At 51.0% G+C, this 25585-nt stretch overlaps 1 protein-coding gene across 4 annotated transcripts; it reads right to left on the minus strand.

Moving 5' to 3' along the window:
* Nucleotides 1-325: 325 nt before the first annotated feature.
* CHAF1A (chromatin assembly factor 1 subunit A) lies at nucleotides 326-24941 on the minus strand. Of its 4 annotated transcripts, none has more exons than XM_020895296.2 (15): nucleotides 24735-24941; nucleotides 22119-22169; nucleotides 19665-20527; nucleotides 13678-13734; nucleotides 10966-11195; nucleotides 10759-10819; nucleotides 10333-10401; nucleotides 9107-9333; nucleotides 8395-8563; nucleotides 8162-8242; nucleotides 7672-7764; nucleotides 6724-6976; nucleotides 5666-6156; nucleotides 1286-1382; nucleotides 326-808 (listed from the first exon to the last, which is right to left on the minus strand). In XM_020895296.2, exons 1-15 carry the CDS (start codon nucleotides 24784-24786, stop codon nucleotides 708-710), a joined length of 2895 nt encoding a protein of 964 aa, XP_020750955.2. In that variant the 5' UTR covers nucleotides 24787-24941; the 3' UTR covers nucleotides 326-707. The 4 variants fall into 4 exon arrangements, with proteins under 4 accessions (XP_020750955.2, XP_070321047.1, XP_070321048.1 ...); XM_070464946.1 differs by having other exon boundaries at nucleotides 1277-1382; XM_070464947.1 differs by lacking the exon at nucleotides 24735-24941 and adding an exon at nucleotides 24474-24687 and having other exon boundaries at nucleotides 1277-1382.
* Between the last annotated feature and the right edge of the window lie 644 nt (nucleotides 24942-25585).

Genomic DNA, 25585 nt, shown 5'->3' on the forward strand with positions numbered 1-25585 from the left:
TGGCTCCACAATTCCTAGCTTCAGCACTCCCGAGGTTGGGAACACCCTCTGCCCACCGGCCAAGGGGCAGGAGGGGTTAACCAGCACAAGCACCTGCCGAGGAGCCCTAGCCTTGGACGAGGTAAGCAGGGAGGCCAAGGACCTCACAACAGAGATGGGACAGAACTTGTATGAAGCGTTGAACTTTAAACAAAGGCCACAGGTCCACGCATGGGGAACCGGGGGGCGGCAGACACTGGACAGCAGAGCACTGGCCTCGGACCCAGGGCAGTGGACACACCACGCACAGACACCACGTGTTGGAAGAGACAACAGACACGCCAGGTCAGGCTAGACAATAGTTTATACAGGTCCATGTCAGGTCCGGGTGCCGCGCCACATCTGAGGGGCTTCAATTCATTCACAAGCATCTCATCACTGCGCCTGCCCAGGGTCCATGGGGCACGACTAGGCCCTCCCCATGCAGGTCATCACATCACAATAATGCTTTATTAAACGGCAGATTAATATGCAGCTTTGGGGGGAAATTTTTTACAAATATCAAAATGAACTAACCAAGTATCCTATATAAAACTTTCCAAACCTCCAGGGAGGTCTGCCAAGCAGGACAAAGTGCTCTTTACACAGGAGTCAGGACTTTCAAGTATCTGAGAGGCGTTGAGAATACCCTAACCATTCTACATACATACACGGGCCACTTGGGCGGCTCAGGACGGGCCAAGCGAGCTGGGGGCCACGAGGCTCTCACTGGTGTCCATCCCCACTGACCCCCCAGCTCCAGAAGTGGTTCCACACGGGGCCTGGATGTCTGTAAGGCAAGAGAGGGAGGGGCTTCAGCCTTGGGTCCACTCCAGGGGAGGGCGGGCAGGCACCGCCTTCTCACCGGGGCTTCAGCTGTGTGCTTCTGCAGCTCTGACCAGCAGGCTTTAAACTTGACCCTCCAGGGCAGGGGCAGCCCGTGGTAAAGATGAGCAAAGTGGGCAGCAAGGCTCAGTGGCCAGCCTCAAGCTCCCTGCCCTGGGGAAGCCTGGTTCAGAGGCCCTACACCCCCCTCCCTGACACAGCTCCTCACCAACCCTCAGGTCTCTGGTTTCCTGAATGTAGCTTTCAGACCAGGGCAGGCGGCCTGACACCCAAACCGCCATCACACCAGCCTGCCCAGCACCTTTCAGGACCTCTTCCTCAGTCCCTGTCACTCACAGGATGCGAGCTGGGGGATGACTAACTGCCCCTTCCCTTCCCTGCCGGCTTTGAAGGAGAAGAAGTGGTGTGGTACCCTGCTCACCCCCAACATCAGAGATGTCCATGATCACACAGTCGCCTTCCTCGTCGTCCTCCTCCTCTGTGTCCGCCTGGAAGCCGTCCAGGTCTCCAGTGCCAACCTGAACAGACAAGGCACACTGTGTCTCGGTATGACCCCCGCCACCCACTGCTGCACGCCTGACCCCCTCTGCCCATCCAGGAGATACCATCTGAGGAGTCTGATGAAAGTCCAAGTGTCAGTTGCTCAGTCGTGTCCGACTCTGAGACCCTATGGACTGGAGCCCACCAGGCTCCTTTGTCCACGGGATTCCCTAGGGAAGAATACTGGAGTGGGCAGTTATGCCCTCCTCCAGGGGGCCTTTCCCACAAAGGGACTGAACCCAGGTCTCCTGCATTGCAGGCAGATTCTTTTAAGGTCTGAGTCACCAGGGAAGTCTTAGTATTTCAAGTTACGATCAAAGGAAACCTTGGGAGTACTCTCAGATGAACTAATTTACCTTGTTAGAAAAATAATGCATTATTGTTTTCAAATTAGAAATGGGGGGGGGGTCCTCTGCTTTGGTTTAAAAAGGAGATGGACAAAGCACATGCTTTCTCTGAATTATTATCTGCTGGAATAAGGAGGTGGCTGGGAACTTAGTTGGTCAGTGTTTTCTCCTCTGCCCAAGCTTGGTCCCTCCGCCCAACACTTGTGAACTCTTTCCTCTGATGCCCACTCTGCCCATGTAGATGCCACCAGCACCCCGAGAATGGGGGTCAGGAGGGGTAGGCTGTTACCACTGTTTTCCACCAGAGGGGACAGAGACACAGAAGGGGGAAGGAACAGGACCTATCCTAAATACCGCCCATGCCCAAGAGTCGACAGGGGCAGTGGAGCTGGGCTCCCTTCCAAGGGGCTCAACACCCTCCTAGAGCCCTTCTTACTCCATGAGTCTGCCAGGAAAAGGGACGACAGTGCAGCAAGGCCGTCCTCTGTGCCCGCGGTCCCAGCCTGGCTGGCAGACAGCTTACGCTCACAGACCCCTCAGTCCTACTGTAGAAACTCCAGGAGGGCTCCATGGGCTGGGGGCCCCCAAGGCAGGAATGGCCCCAAGCTGGCATGGGTGCTGCTGGGAGGTGCAGGGCAGCTTTCAGGCACCTGCTTCAGAAGCACAGACAGCGCAGTCTCCACCCCCAGCCACGCAGGCTTGGGTCTGGTGAGCAAGGGGACAGGCGGGTATCCTTCTAGTCTCCCAGTCCCGGGCCTCCACACTGGGAGCCAAGTGCAGACGGATGAGGCTGCTCTGGGCCCACAAGCCCTCTGCGGGAGGAAGAGCAGCCCACAGCCCCACAGGCACATGACAGGTCTCAAGCCTCTAAGGTGAGGCTCCAGGATGGGGTCCCACGTGCTGGGCTGAGGGTTGTCGGCACTTGCAGCCGGAGGACAGCCTGACATGCTGCTGTTGCTTCTGCAGGCAGAGGGCACACAGCTGGCCACGCAGCCTTGGGAGTTAGGAAGACATGTCACCACCACCAAGCACTGAGGCCGGAAAGGACAGACGGAGCCCCTGCCCGTGCAAAAACAGAACAAGGCCGAAGAGCTGAGTTGCTGGGGGGGCGGACACACACACACTCACTCACTCACTCTTTGGGGCAGAAACGGCCCCTTAGAGCCAGCTCATCTCACTTGATCACGGTACTGTGTAAACCCATAAAGTATAACACTAGTTGGAACTCTAAATGAAAAGCTTCTAAAATTCCCATAAATTAAAGAAGCCCAACCCGCTCTAAAATATTCATACACACCATCCACATTTTCCCAGGCCACTAACTCAGCCTTCAGGAAGTCTCCCCAGCTCCTGTGTTCTGCCTTGCAGGCCCGGCTCAGCGCATGCCCAGAGCTCTCTTCCCGCCTGCCCATCCCAAACCACCAGGATTCTGCTGGAGGTGGTCAAGGTCTCATGGCCCCAGCCTCTCTTGCAGCTGGGTGGCTGGGTCAGAGCATTCCAGTCAGAAAAACACAGGTAGAGTCTGCTCCTCCTTCCAGGTAAACAGGACTCCTCCCCAGGTAGGCTTGGCCATCCTCATATCTCGCTGGCTGGCAGTGCAGTTCTGTGATCACAAAGACAAGGCCACAAACAGGCAGGAGCAGCAGGAGACAGGAGGAGCCTGGCCCCAGACCACAGTGCTCACCAGCTCAGGACTTCCTGTTGCTACAGACAAACTTCCATGTGTTTACGATCCCTGATACCTACATGGTCCCAGGGGACCAAGTGCTGTTACAAGCAAGGATGTGGGATCTAGTTCCTGACTAGGGACTGAACCCTTGCCTCCTGCATTGGAGTCTTAGCTACTGGACAGCCAGGGAAGCTCCAAGACAGGGCTTTTAAAGTGCAGACATTAGCACCTACTCTCAGACCCACTGAATCAGGACCGCTGGGGCCAGCACACCCAGAACCACCAGACGTGTGGCCCTCTGTGAGATCCTGCGACACCTCGGAGCCCCTTTGAGGCCTGTGAACGAGGAAAGGCTGAATAGCACTGACTGCTATTCATGCGTGTCATCAGATGAAATGTCCCATGTCACTCACTCTCACAGACCAACCCCTCTTACCTGGGGAGAGGGGCCTCCAGTTTACTGGGGTGCACTTTTTCTCAGTAAATAACAAAGCAACAGAGGACAGGGATCCACGTCAAGTGCAAGAGGAAACAGGTGATAAGGGCTAACCCATCTTTCTCCATGTAGAGACACAGACTGTGAACACATGTGTGGACGCCATTAGAGGGGAAGAAGAGCAGAGGGGACTCAGTGAGGTGGCTGTGTCCCCCATGAGAGGGCTGATGAGGGCAGCAGTCTGCAAACCCTGCCTGGATTAGGACACCAAAGGGTCCTTCCAGCCCTGGCCACGTTCACACTGGCTCCCCAGCTGGTTTCAACCTGAGCATCCACAGGTGCAGTCTTCTGAGACCGTCTGGCTAACGATGATGTTGACCGTCAGGAGGTTCTGTAGCTCAGCACAGCTTAAACACATGAGGGCCTGGTCTGGGTCCAGGCCCAGGGAGGGAACTGTCTGTGGGGCTGGGTCCCTGACTCCTAACCAGATGGGTGCTACTGTATCGAGCCGTGTCCATGGCTGACAGGGACAGGGTCAGGGAGTGGCTAGGACAGCCGCCATGACTGCACAGGACTGTCCTGGCTCCCTCTTGCTGTGATGATTCAGAAGAAGGCTTCCATCGCACCCAAGCCTCATCTGTGTGCGGGCGTCACTCTAGGAGTCAATCGCCTGCCCATCCTCCCCACATTTGCGGCAGGAGCAGGGGTGGGGGATGGGGAGCACACGTGGGCTCCCTTCTTTCTCCCTCACCCCCAGCCTCCAGCAGTACCTCCTGGAGCGACAGCACCCTAGAAGGGCCCCAGACGTGAGCGAGAGACCAGCTATCACCACACCTGTCTCACCCTCGTAAACTTGAGTCTCCGAGATCTTCAGCCACATGAGACACTGTCCTCAGTGAGGACTGGGGCCCACAACCAAGACCAGGCTTCCGGTGAGAGTAGCCAGGAGACTAAACCCATCACATTCACACACCAGAAACAGAAACAAACATCAAACACGGAAAGGCTGAGGCAGAGGCCCAGCCTCCATGTGTCCAGGCAGCACGGGAGCCTTCGCTCTGGGGACCAGAGACTCTCAGGAAGCCCACCTGCCTCCAGGTGAGGCGAGGCCCTCCCAACACATGGCCTGTCTACATGGGGCCACATGCTTCCTCCTCCATGTGCTGTCAGGATGCAGCTACATGGCTGCTCCCACCATGGAATCCAGTCTGCCTCTCCTTTGATAGTGTTTTGCTCACCACTGTCTACAAGGCCTAGCAGGATACCTGGCATGGAGTAAGCCCTTAGTAACTGTGTTAAATGAACACAAAAACTAACTAAACAGAAGCTGCTGCAAGGAACATCATTCAGCACTGAAAAGAAATGAGCTGTCAAACCATGAAAAGACAAGAAAAAAGTGTAAAGGCACACAACTAACTGAAAAAGCCAGTGGAAGCAGTAGGCCCAGTGGCAGCCCAGGGTAGAAAGAAGGAAGGACCAACAGGCAGACCACGGGTGTGACGGCAGTGACATGGCTCTGTGCGACACTGTGATGCCACACACGTCATCACACATCTGTCCAAACCCACAGATGCACAGCTGCCAGAGTGCACCCAGTAAACCTTGGAGTCTGGGTGACAGGGGTGCGTCCCCGTAGGTTCATCAGCTATGACAGTCACGCAGGCTTTGCTGGGGGTGCTTGGTGGGTGGGGAAACTTCTACACCCAGGCCTCCATTTTGGTCAGTTCCATCACTTCAGTTTTGTCATAAATCTAAACATGCCCTAAAAGGAAGGTTTGCTACAAACTACAGGCCATGGCGGCGTCTCACCTGCCCGTCGTGCCGGCGCTTTTTCATGAACTGGGTGATGCACATGCTACCCGCCGACTTCCTCTTGAGTGAGACAGGCATACCCTGGCCAGGCCCCGGGGCGGGGACGCTGCCACTGTCCTCCCTGGTGGCCGAGGGCACCGCGGTGACATAACTCCACTGGCAGGGCACAGGCAGGTGCTCCTGGGCGAAGCTCTTCAGCACCTGTGGGTGGACGTACCAGCACATCCTGAAGTCGGGCCTCTTCTCGTACACCGAGTTCTCAGAAATAATCCGCTTGAGCCTCGCCTTGGAGGGCACGGCTGTGTCCTCGCCAGCGGTAGGGGTCTGCGGGCGGGCAGCGCCAGGGCTTGGGGGGCTGGCGGCACTGTGCTCCGGGCTGCCGGCGTCCCTGCTGAGCAGTCCTCGGCGGCAGCACTCCTGGAACTCCCGAATGATCACCTTGCTCCCATTCACGTTCCCGTGCAGCAGTGGGAGCAGCTGGGCCAGGACTGGCGGGGAGAGGGAGCAGGGGGAGATGGAATGAACACGGCCCCTGGGAGGCTGAGACACGGTCTGCTTTGGGTGGCCTTGTTTTCCTCCTGGTTTACTGAGACGTAACTGACACACAGCAGTGATTTGACTTACATCGCAAAATCACCACCACCACCACAGGTTTAGTGCGGGTGGCTGCTTAGGGGTGGATTTAAACACAGGAACTGCTCCAGGAGAGACTCTGGGAGGCCCACACTTCACGAGGTGGGACTGGTTGGAATAAACTGTCAGGCCTCACCTCCTGTGTTCATTTCCTTAGTAACTGCCCTCATACACCCATTCTGAGTGGCCCTCCCAGCTCTGAAGAGCTAAGAATGTGTGTGACCATCAGGGAAACAGGCTGACTGAAGCAGCCACCCTGTACAGCTCTCAAGAGCGTCACAGAAAGGACACCTCCAGCGTCACAGAAAGGACACCTCCCCAGCAAGCAATGGCTCTGGTTGTTTCTTTGAAGAACTTGTGAGTTACCTGGCCACCCACCGAGGGAGTCTCCCACCCCGCCCCCGCCCAGAGCTGGTGCTCACTCTGCTGGTCCCTCTTCTCTCTCTTTGAGGCCTTGGGCGTCTGCTCCTCCTCGGGGGGCACAGTCTCCAGCAGGCAGGCCGTGAACTGTTGCAGCACCTTCAGGTCGGCACCGCCATCCTTGTCGGCCGCCCAGATGCAGCCGATCTTCACAGGCTGGAGAATGCGGAACCTCTTTCCCTTGGCCAGAAGCTCATCCCACTCCTTGGCTTTCAGTTTTTGGCGCACCTTGTGATTTTCCGGGTCGGCACACTCCTGGCAGGTTAGAAAGCAGACACTTGCTCAGGATCCCCGCTCCCTGGTGCCCTCCTATAGGACAGTGAGACAGCCTATGGGAGGCGGGCAGAGCTCTTCACAGACTCAGGGCCAGTGTGGATGGCACCTGACTGGCAATAATACAGGCAGAGAGTGTTTTCAGAGTGAATAACTGGCATTTTCACCCTCGAGTATCTTAGGTGTACCTGCCTTTCTAGCCCTCACTGGAGAGACACAGGTATTTTTATTACCTCTTCAGTAGACCTCTTATTACCACTCTGGATTTTCTGCTTAACATGTGATCCTGGAGCTGAAATCACCATGCTGGACCTCTCTCACCTCAGAATGATGCCGCTGTCTAAACCAGATACACTGTGGGCCTGACAAGACACATCTGCCTCGCTGGTTGGAAATGTATGAAGGACATAGGTCCCCAAGTGTGACCTGTGTGCCAGTGTGACTGGCACGGTCACACCTGCCAGTCTCCCCATGACCCAGCAGGCCTTCAGAGCTCTGGAAATGGCTCCCTCGAAAGTGCCACCAACCAGCAGAACTGAGAAAGCCGAGGGGTGAGGCTGAGCCTGAGAAGTGAGGTCTACAAGGAATCGGCTGCAGAGTGGGCCAGGACCTACGCAACCACCCCCAGGTCAGCAGCCACCAAGCTCTGGCCGGGTCACCTCCCGTCCACCTCTCACCTCGGTTACTCCTTCATCCTCAGACAGGTACCCGTGGGGCACGAAGAAACCATCATCCTCATCCTCATCCTCTCCCACGTCATCGTCATCGTCCTCAAGAGAAAAAAGCACAATGATAATGTGTGGAAACAACATGTGCTTTACTTATAATTCACCTGTGAACACGTAAAAAGGAAACAGCCTTCCAGTGCTTCAAGTGTCATTTCTATGGACACCCTGAGGATCAGCCAGGATTCCATTTACAAGCCCACTATATTCTGGTGGGGGTGGAGAGCCAGGCAGAACACAGATAAGTGGGGCCCAGAGTAAGGCAGCGGGTGTGGCAGGAGGCAGGCGGGCCCACCCAGAAGTATTTGGGCGCTACCCTGTCCACTACCAGGCAGGTGAGTGTCACCAAACAAGGTTTTCCAAGAATAGCTATAAATCTGGTGTTGAGATGCTGTCTGAGGGAGCCCTCTGGCCGGAACTTGCAGGCCCCTGCCATGCTCACCCCTTCGCTGTGGGAGAGGGACTCTCCCGGCTCCTCCTCTTCCCACTCCTCATCGCTGTCCACCTCGTAGTCAAGGAGGTCCTGAGGGCACACACACAGCAGTCACTGTCGTCTCCAGGGTCGGGAGGGAACGGCAGAGCTAGAAAGCTAGAACTCTGTGGATCCCCAGGGCCCTGGGAGAAGGCCATGCTGAAAAGGATACGCAGGAGTAGGAGCAGTGCCCATACACTCACCCTGTCCTGGGCCCAGGGGTCCCTTGGGTGGATGACTGTCGTCTTCTTGTTCCACGTGCCCCAGTAGGCTGGCCGGTGGTTCTCGGAGAACTGCAGGAGCTTCATCCTGCCAAACTTTCTCCGCTCAGGAACGCCATCCACTTTGCTGCTCTCCACAATCACCACATCGCTGGAGACAAAGCCTGGCTTAGAAGGCCCCTCCATGGTGCAATCGCCCACCACAGCATCCTTCCTCCCGGGGGTAGACTGTGGGCACTAGAGACAGGCAGCCCTAAAGCAGGCCAACGTTTACTCCAGGAACACGGCATAAGGAGAGAGGAACCAGATGGGAGCTGCTGCCCCACAGCACACACAGAAGCGGGCATGTGAAAACAAGTACATCGGCAAGAGCTGGGGAGCAGTCCTCCAGGCAAGTGGTCTAGATGTCAGCTCCAGCCGGCGGGGGCGGGGGCGCGGGGCGGGGTAGGTCTGGGGACCTAGGACAGGCAGCCTGCACTCCAGAGCCAGGACTTTCTGCAAGGCCACCACACCTGGGAGACTTTGGAGGTGAAGCCAGGAGAGAGCTAATGGAGCAGTGGAATCTGGGGCCTGAGGCCAGGGAGGGAGCTGACCAGTCAAGGCCAAGGGACCCAGTAGTGACCAGGGCTCTGCTTGGCCACTCAGGACTCTCTGACTTCACCAAGGGCAATCAGCAGCTTCCCTCGGAACTAACCTGTTAGAGAGGTCTGTGTTCCGGTTAGACAGCACAGTGGGCCCAGATCTGAGCGGCCGCCGGCTTTTCAGATCTTGCAGGAAGGAAAACTCGCTGCTCTGCTGCTGGAGGAGCTGGTCAAGCTGGTCACAGAGGTCTTGATCAAAGGCAGTCCGGCATCGAGGGGCAAGGACCATGTGCTCTTTGATTTCGAAAGGCGCAAACTTCCCACAGGAACCGGCCAGGGTCTGAAACGGAGAAGGGAATGTGATGGCACCACTATGCCTACCGTGTGACAGACCTGCACAGCAGGCATTGAAGAGCCACCAGACATGGGACCCAGTGTCAAAGGAGATACCTCACCAAGAACGAAAACCAAGATAATAAAGAGCCAGAGATCAGAAGAAAGCCAATCTTGCATTAACCTGACAAAAAAACAGGAATTGGCAGAAAAATAAATAAATAAATAAATAAATAAAAAGAAATAAAATGATAAACACAAAGAGATGTTCAACTGCACTGAGAATCATGGAGAAACATAAAGAGAAATAAATATGTTTTTCTTCACCCATCAGTCAGGTCCAGAGAGGTTTGAGATAGCCATGCACTGTTGGGGGGGGGGATGGAAATCAGTGGCAAGGGGGTATAAAGTATGATGCACCCACACCATGACATGGTACTGCAGCAATGAAAAAGAATAAAAAAGGGCCAGTGTGGCAAGAATCCAAAATACAACTAAGCAAAGCGGTAAACAATAAATTCATAATTTGTTAGGTACATGAATACACAAACATACTCAGTTAAAAAACTGGAAGGACACCGTTGCACCTCTGGAGCATGGAGGAGGGTGGGGACAGAGGTCTGTGGTTTTCACAGGCTCTAGAAGGTGACAAGCAGCAGAATCCTGTGCTGAATGAACCCCATGGGTTGTTTTGCGCTCACTCCTGCCTCTTATCTTGAGCAGACTTCCCCTGAGGGTGAAGACTGGTCTTTCTCCCTCACGGATCCCAGCACAACCTCTATAAACACTTGGTAGTTTGAGCAAATGTGCCACTTTTTGCCTTTCTGAGCGCAGTGGATGATAAGAATTGAACCTCCAAATTCTACTGGAGATCAAAGCTCCCAGGGCCAGCGGATGTCCTTCTCAATAAAAGCAGAGCCAGCGGGTCAGAAGATGCCTCTTTATTTTTCAAACAGTACAGCCAGACAGAGACCAAAATTAAAGCCAGAGGAAGCGAGTTGCTCACCTTGGGGGCCTGTGGAGTCTTTGGTTTCTGGAAGAACCTTGTGATTTCGGCCTTCTCGGCTTTAATGCGCTGCAATGCAAAGATGAGGATGAGAAATAGAGAACTTAAGCATGCAAAAGCCCCTGTAACTGAATTCCAATCATTTTTACATTGAAAGCATTATTTTAATGTGAATTCGCCAAACCCACAAATGGGTATTAGGCAACTCCAAAGGTTAGAGCTGCTCCTGTGGGCAGAGGGACCAGAGGAGGAGACAGCTAGCTAGGCAGGGCTGGGCCAGCACCCCAACCGGCCTAGTTACAGGAGTGTTAGTCCTGCCCAGCACCCCCCCACCTCAGGGAGGACATGCAATATCCAGCAGCAATCAGGCAGAAGTCCCGTTTCTCAAACATATGGGAAGGTGTGCGATCTAGAAACACATTCTACCTTTTCTTCTTCTTTCAACCGTTTCTCCTCTTCTTTTTTCCGCTTCTCCTCCAGCTTTGCCCTATGAGACATCACTCTCAGTGACACAGGCTGGCCCAGGCCTGCACTGATGCCCGTTGGGGGGGGTGGGGTGGGTGTGTGTGTGTGTGTGACAGCGGGAGAGGGCAGAGGGTGTGGGGCCCCAGATGGAAGGGGCGGGGCACGCACTCCAAAGCCTCCTGGCGCTCCTTGCGTCTCTCCTCCTTGCGCCGCTGCTTCTCCGCCTTCTCCTTCTCATCCTTCTCTCGCTTCTCCCGCCGCTCCTTCTCCTTCAGCTCCTTCTCCTCCTCCCTCTTCTTCCTGGCCTCCTCCTTGGCTCTCTTGGCCTCCTCCCTCAGCTTCTCCTTCTCCTCCTTCTCGGCCTGGAGCTTCAGCTGCCTCCACAGACGCTCCTTATCCTGCACAGAGATGGCATACAGTTTAGCCCTGCGGGCGGACACCAGGGAGGGCAGGTTGTGTGCAGGTGGACAGGGAGGTGTGAGGCCCGCCAGCCAGCACATGCACAGAAGGGAATATCTGGTCCATTACATCTCTTCCCGCCCTGAGAAAGGCCACGAGGATTGGCCGGCTGCCACGGGGCCTCATGGGCAATTAACAATAAGATGCCTTTAAGACACCATTTTCAAGTGTGGAATGAGGGTCAATTTTTACTTAATTAAAACAAATGAAGTAAGTCCTTCTCGGCTGCCTACATGGGATACCTGCTGTTGGGTCAGAGTAACATTTATTTGCTCAGAAAAGTGTGGTAAAATAAAGACACATTTAAAACACCTGTACGTTTTGCCTCCTTGCCCTCAAAACAAAAACATTTTCCTGGAGTTTCCCTGGCGGCTCAGTGGTTACTACTCTGCACTTTCACTGCAGGGGGCACAGGTTCCATCCCTGGTCGAGGAACTAAGATCCTGGCACGCCACAGCCAAAAGACATTTTCTTTCCATTCCCTCCAAAACTATTCCAGACAACAGGGTTTATTTCTCTTGAAACGGGAGAGCAGGATGAGGCAAGGCCGGGAAACCTGATGAGTTAAGTTTTAAAACAGTGGGGAACAGACGAGAACACATTTAGAAAACATAATAAAAAAATTTTTTTTTTAATTTTTAAAGCCATTTCTCAAAAGAAAACATTTTTTAAATTTCTAAAACCATTTCTCAAAAAACCAAACAAACACTCTTCAGGATCTGAGAAGAAGGTCAGAGGTTAAGAAGAGACATCATGATATCCATGACAATGCCTGGGCCTCCTCAGCAGCAGCAGGAGGAGACCACTCTGAAGTATGAACATCTCATTTTATTGGTTCCTCATTCTCAAGAATTTGTATGTGGCCTGGGGCACTGAGTTGTTATATAACATGGCATTCACACTGAACAAGTTTCAGCTCTCAGACAGAAGGGGTGGTACCTTCTAACATGGTCAGTCGTGTCAGAGGTTTTGCGACTCTCAGGATGGTAGGCCACCAGGCTCCTCTGACCATGGGATTCTCCAGGCAAGAATACCGGAGTGGGTTGCCACTTTCTTCTCCAGGGGATCTTCCCAACCCAGGGATCAAGCACGCAACTCCTGTGTCTCCTACTGCACTGCAGGCAGATTCTTCGTACACTGAGCCACTGAGGAAGCCCTACCTTCTCACAGCACTGGGTAATTCTCCAGGACAAGAACCATCATAGGCTTCCCACCTCTGGCAGGAGTCCGACAGCTCAGCTCTCTGTCTGGGCCTATGACTGTGCCTTTGTCCCTAGAGAACATCCTGCCCTGATCAACGTTTGCTCCCTATCACAAAAGCCATGGAGCCTCCTCACTGCTAACTGCGAGGACAGGAAACTTCTGGAATCAGGCATAAATCAGATCTCTTCAGCCACACCTGCCAAACAGGTGCCTAGTTCTGAAATTCCAACAAAGAATGAGATAAACTTTCAAAAAGACATCAGGAGCACTTCCCTGGTGGTCCAGTGGTTAAAACTTTGCTTCCAATGCAAGATGGTGAAGGTTCAATCCCTGGTTGGGGAGCTAAGATCCCACATGCCTCTGTGGCCATAAAAAAAAAACACCCAAAACATAAAACCAATACTGTAACAGATTCAATAAAGATTTAAAAACCATTAAAGCCATCAAACCTGAAACACAAAAACTGAACGCGGCCAAAAGGACGAGCACATAGCCAACTGTCATGGGTGGCCCTTCCCTGAGCTGGTGCTGACGGGTGAAGAGTCCATAACCTTCTTTGCAATTCACTCAGTACGAAAGAAGGCCCCGCACTGCTGTGTGTAACAGTGCGACTCCCCAGATAAAAGAAGACTCAACAGGGAACCCCTTTACAGTAATCACCCATCTGGTGTAAGGGCCCTCGTTACAGTGCCTCAGGAGGGATGTGACTTCAATCTGCCCGTAGGAGCATGGGGCGCAGGGAGAGGAACTGGGTTCTTTTTAACGCAATTTTAAACTACAATGGGGGGGGGGGGGGGGGACACGGATGGACTTCCCTAGTGGTCCAATGGCTAAGCCTCCAAGCTTCCACTGCAGGAGGCATGGATTCAATCCCTGATCACGGAACTAAAATCCCACATGCCAAGTGGCTCAGCCAAAAAATAGAAAAAAAGACAAAGAAAACCCTACAATGGGGATGCTTAACTATTATGACAGTACTGATTCTAGTAAAAGCTTAGAAAAGACTACAGGTGAAACCTCAGGATTCAGCAAATCTCAAAGTGATGCAAGCTACAAACACAAGGCCCAGTTATGTAAGATGAAGCAAGAACCAAAATGCTGCCCAGGACGAGCAGGGTAAAGTGAAAAACGGGGTCAGAGACATGCAAAGGGCTTTGCTGCCCATTTACTGCCAAGAGTGCAGCTGGGGAACTTGCTACTTCAGGGGACAAACCTTACCCTTTGCAGTTTCATCTTGTTCTTCTCTGCAGAGCCTCTGACCAGTTTCTTAGTTATCTGAAAGGAAAGACACTGAAATGAGAACACGGGTTGTTTCAATCACTTCAACTCGTTTAACACTGAACGGTCCCTGAGGGGAGGTCAGGGTGGGGTGGGGGCCAACACTCTGCAAAACAACAATGGAAACCTTTCTGGGTGACCGGTTCCTGCAAACAGAACCAGAACATCTTGGGTGGGTCATGAGCTCCAATGAAAGCACATATGTGTGCATGTGGAGATACTAAGGGAGGCTGGAAGGCAGATGACCAGAAATGGAGGCCAAGTTCGTTATCAAGAGCCATAGCCGGGGCCCTGGCGCTGGGGAGACCCAGAGCAGCAACCGTGGAGGCCGAGTCCCGAGTCCTGCAGACATGCAGCCCTGCACAGCTGCTCCTTCTACTTTCCCCCAGGAAGGCTGACAGTGGAGGTTTTCTGTGAGTCCAGGCACACCTTGCTTTCTTTTGCTTCCAAGATAACGAGTTTAAACAACAGCAACAAAAAAAATTTGAAGGTTTGTGGCAACTCTGCATGGGGCAAGTCTTATCAACACCATTTTCCCCAAAGCATTTGCTCCCTCTGTGTCTCTGCGTCACATGTTGGTAATCCTCAAGTTTCAAACGTTTTCACTGTTATTCGTGGTATGATGATCAGTGGTCAGTGATCCTTGATGTTACTATTGCAAAGACCACGACTCACTGAGGGCTCAGACGATGGCAGTTTTTGCAGTGAAGTTTTTTTTTTTTTGGCCACGCTGTGCAGCCTGTGGGATCCTGGTTCCCTGACCAAGGATCGAACCCACTTCCCCTGCAGTGGGAGAGCAGAGTCTTCACCACTGCAACATCAGGGAAGATGCACAGTTAAGTATTTTTTTAATTAAGGTATGTACTTTCTTAAGATATAATGCTATTGCATACAGCATAGTGTGAATATAACTTACATGCACTGGGCAACCAACAGAGCCACGTGACTTGCTTTACTGTGACATGCACTTTATTGCAGGGGAATCTGGAACCAAATCTGCACTAGCTCAGAGGTTTACCTGTCATGTCTACAAATCAATACCATGTGACTCAAGGAAGACATGTGGGCTTGGATTCCCGTGGGCCACAAACTTGTACTCCTTGCCCATTGCAGCTTTGCCTCTTAGAACATGGAGTGAACATCCAGGATAAAGGGTCACCTGGCCAGAAGTGGTGATCCAGTCCAGAACCCCTATGTTCTAGAACACAGCGTTCTCAATCACCCTGCTGCATACTGTGTCTGGGCTGCAAGGACAGACCAAGACACACGGCTGGGCTCCCTTACCATGCTGGCAAATGGCCCCCGGTAGGAATACGCACAAGAAGTCCGGGCTAGTGGTTTAAGCTCCCTCCAGAACAGGGTATCCTGGCAATCACACCATTAACTGGACAAGCAGTGGGGAGAATTTGGGCTGGAAAGAAATACCCACGTTCCCTGCCTGGGTTCATCTTTCGCAGCCAAGAAATGAGACAAGATGAAAAATCAAAAGCCCATCTCTCTCGAAACTGTCTGACATACCGACAGAACTACATGAAAAGAGTGCTTTCTCTCTCTCTCAGGGCACCTGCCCTAAGACTTCCTACAGATTAACGCATACAGATAAGATACCTTTCTTACTAGGGACACACTGAGTCCTTTCTGGACCAAGCCTTCCCTCAGCAGAGGGCCGAGCCTGGCCATGTGAAAGCCACGTGACTAGCAGAGTGCTCAACCCCGCCTCTCTAAGCCAGGTGCCCACAGAAACACCAAAGCTGTCTAACCAAGTGCTTAAGGAAAAGCATCCACTCTGCCTGTCAAACCTGCAGACTTCACCCCCACAACAAAGGAATAGGTAGCAGGGTTTGGAAGGTGCTGTATCTATGTCACTGTCCTTTGTATTCGAAGAGTACAGCACGAAACGTGACTGCCACACCCCGCTGTAACAGGGCATTTGTGGAGGAAGACGTTGTTTGTTTGGTCTTGCCCATACTTGTTGAGATTCAGCTGCAGAATCAGGCCCCTTCCAAATCTTACCCTGTGCCGTGAGTCCAGGAATGAAAGAGTTCACATGACTACCAGAAGCTGGCATCATGATACCCAACAATCATAGCAACTGCAATTTCACTTAAAACTATCTCTTCTGCTTTACCAGACATTTGGATAAACCTTACTGAACAGCTATAACTTTATCTTCTTGATATTTGGCCTAAGTATTTATAGAACTCTTTCAAAATACAGGCCACACATTTTACTTATCTGGAAAGAGTTAGTGTTAGCAACTCAGTTGTGTCCAAATCTTTGCAACCCCATGGACTGTAGCAGGCTAGGTTCCTCCATCCATGGAATTCTCCAGTGGAGTGGAGTGGGTAGCCATCCCCTCCTCCAGGGGATCTTTCTGACCCAGGTATTGAACCTGTGTCTCCTGCATTGGCAGATAGGTTCTTTTACCTCCTGAGACACCAGGGAAGCCCTATCTGGAGCTCAGCTACCAAAAATAAGACCCAGGATTCTAGTATGAGGTTAAAAGAGAAACATCAACTACCCAAGAGCCAAGACATACGTAACCACATCTGTGCAGTAAAATTCCTGCACTGTATTCAGGAGAACTCCAGAGCCCCCTCAGTCTGGTATGATACAGAAGGAGGTCTAACTTCTAAGCCCAGAGCAGGAGCAGGTGCGAGGTGAGGAGAGGGAGGTCCCACAGCAGCTAGTACCCTGACAGCAGGGGAGGGAGAGCAAGTGGAGGGGAGACACGACTCTAAGTGCCCCAGGCGTGGGGGACTGTGGGGGGCTGTCAGCACGCAGACACTGACACGACCAGTCCTGTAAGCCTGCACTCTGCTGAACAACCACTCAGGGAAGCTCAGGACAATTATCATCCATCAAGGCTGAGAAGCAAGAGATGACAGAGATATCCGTTCAGACTCCCCTGGTGGTCCAGTGGCTAAGACTCAGGGCTCCAAATATAGGAAGCCTAGGATTTGATCCCTGGTCAGATCCCGCATGTTGCAACTGAGCATTCTCATGCCACAACTAAAGATCCCACATGCCACAATGAAGAAGACTGGAAGATCCGTTGGGCTGTAACTAAGACCCAGTGCAGGCAGATAAATAAATACTTAAAAAAAAAAAAAGAAAGAAATATCCATCAACGAAAATGACTGTGCAAACTGTAATTTATCCATACCATCTGCATACAGTATAGCAATTAAAAAGACATACACCTTCCCATCCCAGCGTAAAATACAGTTAAACATACCCTGGAATAAAAAAGAAACATATTGACAGTATACGGCTCATGTAAGGAAACAAAATGATACTGTATATTCCCAGGGATCCCTCACATACATACCACACAGAGTAAAATAAGACAACTACAGTGGCAACCTGGGGGACAGGAAAAGGCCAAAAGGGGCTTTGACGGCTCAGTGACTCTTTTTTTAAAAAACAGAGCATTTAATACTTGTATAACTTAAGTTACCATAATTTAATATAATTTGAAGAGTTCCAGCAACTGTACAGAGGCAAGGCATAGATTCTGGTAACACCACTGTATCCACACAGTCCTTCAGGGAACAGACATCTGAGTCATCAATAACGCTAATCAAACCGTTCTCTGCAAACGAACTGGAGAAACAGCTCTATCCCAGGCGGTAAAAGCTCTGAGGCCAAACAGCCACTCTTTGACTAGTCAAGAGACCTGGGGTTATCTAGAAAAGGTGTTCCTAAGTGGTTTTTCAAAGTGAGACTCTCTAGATGAAGGGACGGCATGATCTGCATTTTAACAAGCTGGATCTCCCCCTCGCCCACACATGCACGCATGCATGGACCAGCTAATGTTTGGGGGTTCCCAATGCAGATTTATGATGCCAAGTCCAGGATAAATTGAGCCCAATAAAAACCACACACACGACATGTGAACAAGAAACAATCTACAAGCCTTTAGCGAGCTTCTGCCTACAATCTGGAGAGAAGGCAGAAACAAAATGGAAAAAAAAAGAATTCCCCACAGTAACAGGGGTCAGGAAGAACCTCGGCCCATGGTAGGGAGTTATTAATGTTAGGTACCAAACACAAAAATCAACCACTCAGGAAATCCAGCACTCCTGAAAGGTGAGGACATAAAACCAGAAACTGAGTGTGTGAGGCGAGTTGGGCTGTCCTCAGCGAGGCCCTCGGGCATCTCCTGGTGGTCACTCCATTTCACTCTCACACATGTGGTGTCACCCAGCATCAGGGGGCTCTACCCCCTGCTGTGGGTGACTGGGGCAATTCTGCAGCATGAACTGTTTGCAAAGCTGAGTGATAACACTGTCTTCTAGAACATCTAAAACCCCAAGCCTGTGTATGGAGTCAGATTGTGGTCTCAGAGGCAGGATTTGTAAACTCAGCACACCTGGTCCCCCCACTCAGCTGGGTTACAGCATTTAGGCCGGTGCACAGGAAGTAGCATTGCTTTCTGACAAGCCCCAACAGCATGGCCTCCCAGTCCTGGGACCTGGCTATGGGCATAAAAACAAACTTAAAAAACAAATTTATGAAGGAATATGAAAACGCGTACATGTCCTGTGCTCTGGGCTCACTGGCTGTCACCAGTCATGTGACAAAGTAGTTCTGCAAAGCAGAAGCAGCAAGGATTCTGTGCGACTGGAGGGTCAAAACAGAACAAGATGGCTGATGGCATGGGACCCAAACTCAGGTTCTGACAGTCTGGGTGACGGCTCAGATGGGAGTTTAAAAGCGGAGTATCGCAGTCTGACACATCTAGAAACTCAGAAGGAAAAAAGATGACCCTGCACTTGATTGATATTTTGTGAACCTAAAGAGGAAGCCACTTTCCCCATTCTCCAATCTCCTTGGGAGATAAAAGATAAGAAATGGAATCATCTAGAAAAATAGCTAATATGCTAGGGAATTTCAGAAAGCAGTCAAGGTAGGCGGTTTATGGTCAAATGAAGCAGGTACAGCAGAAAATGAACAACTCACTCCAGGATCCAATTTTACGTGAGAGCCCAATATGAACACATACAAGTGCTACAAAACCCTTAAACCACAGATACTGTGAAATATGCTTTGTGATTTTTGACTAATTGATTCAGTTCTACCCATAGGATCTCAAGGACAGGTGAGAAGAGAGACATTTGCCATTATGTCCTTTGGAAGCCAGTAACAGAAACAGAAATTTCCAAAGCCACCTGCCTGGGTCCTTAAACACGGAGCCAGGTCTTTTCTGTTCTCATTTCTCCAGGTGAGGTTTTAAGACAGGCAGTCATGAGAGCTGACCCTTCAGGATGCCCTGTTTTGTTCTTCCTGCCGTCTTTGGGTCTCATCAGCAACGCTGAATGCTTACCAGCAATGGCTGTATGACTCCTGTGTTGGAATAGGAGGAGTGCCTGGAGCAGAAGCTAAAGGCTGACTTGAAGGACTTCCCTGGTAGTCCAGGGGCTGAGACTCTGTGCTCCCAATGCATGAGGACCCAGGTTTGATCTCTGGTCACGGAACTAGATCCCACATGCTGCAACTACAGATCCTGCATGCCACAACAAAGATCAAAGACCCTACGTGCTGCAACTAAAACCCCGTGCAACCAAATAGACATCTAAAAAAATATATGTATGTATATATAAAGACTAACTTGAGGATCACAGCCATTAGTCACTAGTGTGGCTAAGGTGAACAGCATCATTATTTAAGTGTGAACAGGCTACCAGGAAGGCACGGACACACACATTGGTGCACATCACAGTAACAACAAATATAAACAATTCAGTGGCTCTCGATATCAGAAAGAATTCTGCATTGGACCTGCGCAGGTCACAGGAGCTCATCTGTGGCCGCACTCACTCAGCCACTAGCCAGCTGGGCCACACAGGATCCCTGGGTGAAGAGTGAAGGGCCGGATGGCAGCCTCTAGGTTCAGGCAGCCCTGACTCGAGGGAGGTACTCACTCTGCAGACTGGTGTGGAGGCGGGGAGGGGGCTGGGGCCTGTATGCAGCTTTGTGGGCACAGACTGCCCCTCGGGGGAGCTGGTGGGAGAGGATGAGCTCAAGGATGAGTGGCTCAGTGCCAAGTCCTCTTCTGGGCTGGACTCCGGCGTCTCACTCTCAGAAGGCACAGCCTGGCCCGGAGGAGTGGCGGGAGGAGAACTGGCTGGCGGTCTGGGAGCCAGGATATCCTGCAAGACGACCACGGGCATCTTCCCCTTGAACAGGATGCCCCCGGCTTCACTCCAGCCGTCCCGGTCCTTCTCAGAGCACATGCTCAGGCCACCAGTCAGCTCAGGACAGTTTTGGGGTGAGCCCCTCTGTGCGAGTTCTCTCCTGTCTGCACCCCCTGAGTCAGCACCCCCTGCCTCTGTCTTGCATGGAACTTCTGAAAGGGCCTCTTCGGGACTCGCCAGTTCGTCCTTCTGACTGGGCTTTGGCAGCCCCCTGTCATCTCCAGCTTTGTCTGGGACCCCATTTATGTTCTTCTGAGCAGGGGAAGCTACAGAATTCAGTTTATTGTGGCCCACCATGTTGTCCGGGGGGTTGCTTGAGTCCTCTGTCAAATCGATTATGACCACAGTCTGGCCGATACTGGTTTCAACTTGACTTCTTAAAAAGTTATCTAAGGGTCCCTTCCCATTGACAAGTTGTGGCCTAAAATCTATGTTGGAACCCATGTGACAGTTCTCCAAGTGGTCCAAAGAGGTTTCTAAGTCGTGGACTTGAGTCTGCACAGGGCCACCCCGAGAGCCCCCTGTGTCGTCCAAGCCATCATCAATTTTCTCCTTGGGGACAAGATTCAGGCGCTTGAATGGCAGTCGGGCTGAAACCAGAAGAGAAGGAGGACCTCTTTTAAGTGACAGTGTGAAGAGTGACAATCAATACTTTAACATTCCATGTTCTCAAAAAATGAACAACCTTGATGTACTTGAGGGTGAGGAGGATGTCTAAAGTTTGAAAAGGGATTATCTTTTCACTGAATATGAGTTTGAGCAAACTCCAGAAGATAGTGAAGGACAGGGAAGCCAGGCATGCTGCAGTCCATAGGGTTGCAAAGAGTTGGACACGATTTAGTGACAAAACAAGTCTTTTCATTATGGACTTTTCCAACAACCTAATTAAAAGCAAAAACAAATGAACAAAAAAACAAAAAGAGAAATGGAAAACAAACAAAATCCCCAAACACTGACAAGCTTTTAGAGCAGGGACTTTGCAAGAATTTCGAAGACACTTTCTGATCTCTTTGAGATCCAGTTCAAATTCTAAAGCTATTTATTATGGGTGGAAATCCCATGTGAAGATAAGTGCATCTGGTTCCAAAAGCTAAAGAGACAGATCCATTTGCAGAAAGATTTTGTTCTGCCCCTAGCACTCCAGGCTGTTAGCTTTTCTTGCCTATGAAACAAGTATCCTCCCATTGCATGTCAACCTTCTGGATGGTTCCAAGAGATAGGCACATGGAAGACTGAGGAAATGCAGATGGATGACTTTCCTACAGAGTCAGCCTGTACTCAAACACCCAAACATCATATTAACTACCTTCTAATGTAGACCAAACACATAAACCTTTTCTGGCTTAGTTTATAAGATGATCATGCCCTCGGATTCTATGGTTTGCCCCTAATCCTTTAACCTCAGAAGGTGGCTGCCCTTCATACAACTCCTACCAACACCAACCTTGCTGTCAGTCATGACAGGAGAAGGCCAGCTGCTACAGAGGAACCAGATAACCAAGTTTGGAAAACCAAAAACCACCCTTTTTATATAGTCCAGCCACTAATCTGGCCTAAGGGTAAATTCATTCCTCCCTTTTGCATGAAAGGATTCTGAGACACTTCCTGTAAAAAGGTGTCCAACCAGGGACAGCTGTGCCTGCAAGGGGACATCTGGCAACATCAAGAGATGTTATTGCCTTTGACAACTTGGGAGCAGAGGCTAGGATGCCTGTGAAACTCTCTAGCCGTGGTCCCCAGCCTTTTTGGCACCAGGGCCAGGTTTCGTGGAAGATAGTTTTGCCATGGACCAAGGGTGAGGGGACGGTTACATTTATTGTGCACTTTATTACATCAGTTCCATTTCAGATCATCAGGCATTTGATCCCAGAGGTTGGGTACCCCTGCTCTACAGTATATAGAATATACAGTGAAAAAATATTACAAAGTCAATATGCTGGAATCCAGCTGTAAAAGCAGCAACTTTTGCATTTGGTCCTGGGAACAGCAGGCAGCGAAATGGGTTTCCCAGCTTCCAAATGTAAGATGCAACTGTCTTCTCCCCTCCACCCCCTTGATGCTTCTGATGAGGACCCCAGGAGATGGCCTGCCTCTGCTCAAGGGAAATGAAAAATATAATAATTGAGAAAACAATGAAGGACATAAGCTAGGAACAAATATTTAACCCATTCCCAGAGTTACCTTGTATTAACTTCTTGACTGGAAAAGCTGGCCTGTCTTTGCAATCCATGGCTGTGAATGAACGTCAAAGGATATGTTATTAAGTGCTGGAAACAACGGAGCAGAAAATACAGTACCTACTACACAAAGTGGTTGTCCATTGGGCCTGATTTGGGCACTCCCACCCCCATCCTTGGGATTCCCTGGTGGCTCAGTGGTAAAGAATCTGCCTGCCAATGTAGGGGACACAGGTTCGATTCCTGGGTCAGGAAGATCCCCTGGAGAAGGAAATGACAACCCACTCCAGTACTTTTGCCTGGGAAATTCCATGGACAGAGGAGCCTGGCAAGTTACAGTCCATGGGGTCATAAAGAGTCAGACACAACTGAGCAACTGAACAACAAAGGACATTTTTGGTTGTCATGACTGGAGAGAGGGTATTACCAGCATCAAGAGGGTAAGGGACAGGAACACTGCTAAACATCTCACAATGCAGAGGACTGCTCCCCACCACAGAGAATCATCTGATCTCAAATGTCAGTAGGTTGAGAAATTCTACCCTGAATACTGTCACATCTTCTTGTTTTATTTCCCTTGAGCATTTAGCACACATGGGACTTTTGCGTTTCTGTCTCTCCCCCATCAGAACACCAGCTTTGTGACAGTACACAGACTTGTTCCACACATGGGCTCAGGGCCTGGCAGGTAGTAGGAAATCAAGTAAGGAAACTAGAGATGAGAGAAAACATTTTATCAGCTGATTTTACCATAATAGGAGCCCAAACATCCTCTTCCAATCCAACCCCTCCCCACCAACAAATCTGTACAATTGGTATGGGGCTTATTTTCTTTTAAAATAGTGTTTATAAAAGGTGATACAAGCATCTCGAGCCTGCCAAGTTGGAGCTGAAGCACAGTCAAGAAATGATAAGGGAGGATATTTTCCTGCACAGGGGGGAAAGAAATACGCAAAAAAAAAAATAACAGTATCAAAACTGTTACAGAAATGACTATAAACAGAACTAAGTCCTTGAATAAATATCTTCAAATGGCTAGAATAAGTTGAGAAGCTGACATCTGCTAGATCTGGCTTGGAAAAGTCTAGTTATTTTGGCTAACCTACATTCTTTTTTTTTTTTAAAGATACATATGAGTGGGTATTTTTAAAAATCAGGCCCTGGCTTTCTAAAAAAACTCAACTGCCCATAGATGAACCTACTCTACCTGCTTCCAAGCTAGAAATACAAGAAAGGTACCCAGAAGACATTTCCTTTCTTCCCATTTCAAGATAGTATTATTCCCAAGTTTTCAGTTGTCAAAAACATGAACTCCTCCCCGCCCCTGTTGAAGGATACACAATCTTTAGCCACTTAATTTTCAGACAATCACAAGGATTTATTCGCATGGCCCTGAGTCACCAGCTTTGATGCAAGCAGAACAGAGGTGACCTCAGGTCGACATAAAAAGGGATCCCATCCAGGGACTCAAGTCTATTCAAAGGTATATGTGCAATTAACAAACACTTCTGTACAAACTTACCACTGCTCTTTATTCTGAGACTACATCCCTCCTAATTTTAACTGGCATTAAAACATCCTCCCCTTTTAGGATAGCCTGGTCATAACAGAAGGTGCTTTGTAAATTTCTTAAACATCCATACTGGGTCCAATGACTGTCCATGACAATCAACCCCAACTTTATATGAATTCTCTGTCTCTTTGAAATCCAAAGTCTGGAAGCAATTAGCACAGTGCTTCTCAACTAGGGGGCACCTTGACAGTGGATACATTTTTGGTTGTCCCAGATGAGAAGGGCTTGCTACTGAGATCTTATGGGTGGAGGACAGAGATGCTGCTGCAGTGCACAGGATGGCCCCCAGTATCAACAGTGCTGAGGCTGAGAAATTCTGAACTAGATTAGCAGATGTCCCTACCAACACTTAATTCATTAAGCTAGTTAATTACTGGCACCTACTATGTGTCAAGCACTGCGCCAAGTCCTGGGGGCAAAATGGGAGTGGAGTAGGGGAGACAGGCCGTCTGGTCCTCCTCAGTTCGCCACCCCACGTAAGGGGCCTGCCAGGCGCCAGAAAGCCCCCTCCCAAGACACAGGAAGGAGAAAAATAGGTCTTCCTGCATATCCGGCAGCATCAAGAATCCGAGACCCCTACCACCCGGGCTGGGCTAGCCCTGACCCTTAGACGGAGCTGTTCCGGTCCCCCGACCCCGTGGGACCCCGGACCTTAGTTTCCCCAACCGGCCATAGCGCCGCTGCAGGGTCCAACTTGTCCGGGGGACACAAACGCACTCGGTAACCAACAAATCCGGCCCTTTCGCCTCTTTGAGTCTCAGTTTCCCCTCCGGGTTACACACACACCCGTCATCGCAAAGCGCTCTGGAAGGACGAACTGACGTAAAAGCGCCGGAAAAAAAAATGGTCGTGGCTGCAACAATAACGTCAAGGGGTGCCCTTCGGGTCGCAAGGCCCTTTCCCAGGGTTGTAAGGCTCCACGGACCCAACGCCAGATGCAGAGCAGTGGGCCCAGGCCAGGAGGCCAGTCTGCCCCCAACTGCCGCTTCGGCCCGCACAGGCCGCGCGCCGCGACCCCCCTTTCCCTCTGCGAGGGTTGGAACCGACCTGCGGCCTCTCCCCGGGCGCCCGGCGCCCCGCACTCCGGCTCCTCCAGCATTGCGCGGGCGACGTCTCGAGTTCCCCTCAGGCGGCGGAGGAGCGGGCCCCGCTCAGGCGGCCGCTGCTGCTCGCCCTCCCGCCCGCGCCGCTGCTGCCGCGGCCGCCGCGCTCGTATTTGGCGGGAACCGCGGCGACCCCCGCGGCCCACGCGGCGATTGGGTGATGCCGCCTCACGTGACGGCCCTACTCGGGAAGAGGGGAGCGCCGGGAGCATCATCGCGAGAACAGAGGCTTCCATTCCTTCCAGGGCTCCCCTATTGATATTCTAGTGGAGGGCGGGGCTTCCTCTCTGTGGCCTGTCATTGACGGGTAGCAGATGTCCTGCGATTGGTGACGGGTGATGTCAAGTTGAGTGTTCGACACTGTGACTGGCTGATCCCGTGTGATATGTCTGTGGGAGGCAGGACAGTCAGGCTCCTACGTCACGACGAAACGCTTTACGCAGCGCGCCGGTGACAGCCTGAAACTGCGATTATGCTGAAGACTAATTTTTTTAATCCTAATTGCACAGAGGTTGGATATAGCCACAGTAATTAAAATTATAATTTATATAAACAATAAAAGCAAAATAAACGCTGGGAATCGCTTCAAAAGTATTTGAGATGCGATGTATATATTCAGAGGAAATGAATGAAATGGATATTTCTTGTTTAATCCTCAGGGTTTTGCACATGCTGTTTCTTCGCCTGAAACACTTTCCATAGCTCCTTCCCTGGTTGATTTCTACCTAAGTTTCAGATCTTAGATTGAAATCCCAGGGAAGCCTTTCTTCCCCAGCCTCCAAGATGAAGTTGCTA

This window comes from Odocoileus virginianus, chromosome 3 (assembly GCF_023699985.2).
Source record: "Odocoileus virginianus isolate 20LAN1187 ecotype Illinois chromosome 3, Ovbor_1.2, whole genome shotgun sequence".
Taxonomy (NCBI): Eukaryota; Metazoa; Chordata; class Mammalia; order Artiodactyla; family Cervidae; genus Odocoileus; species Odocoileus virginianus.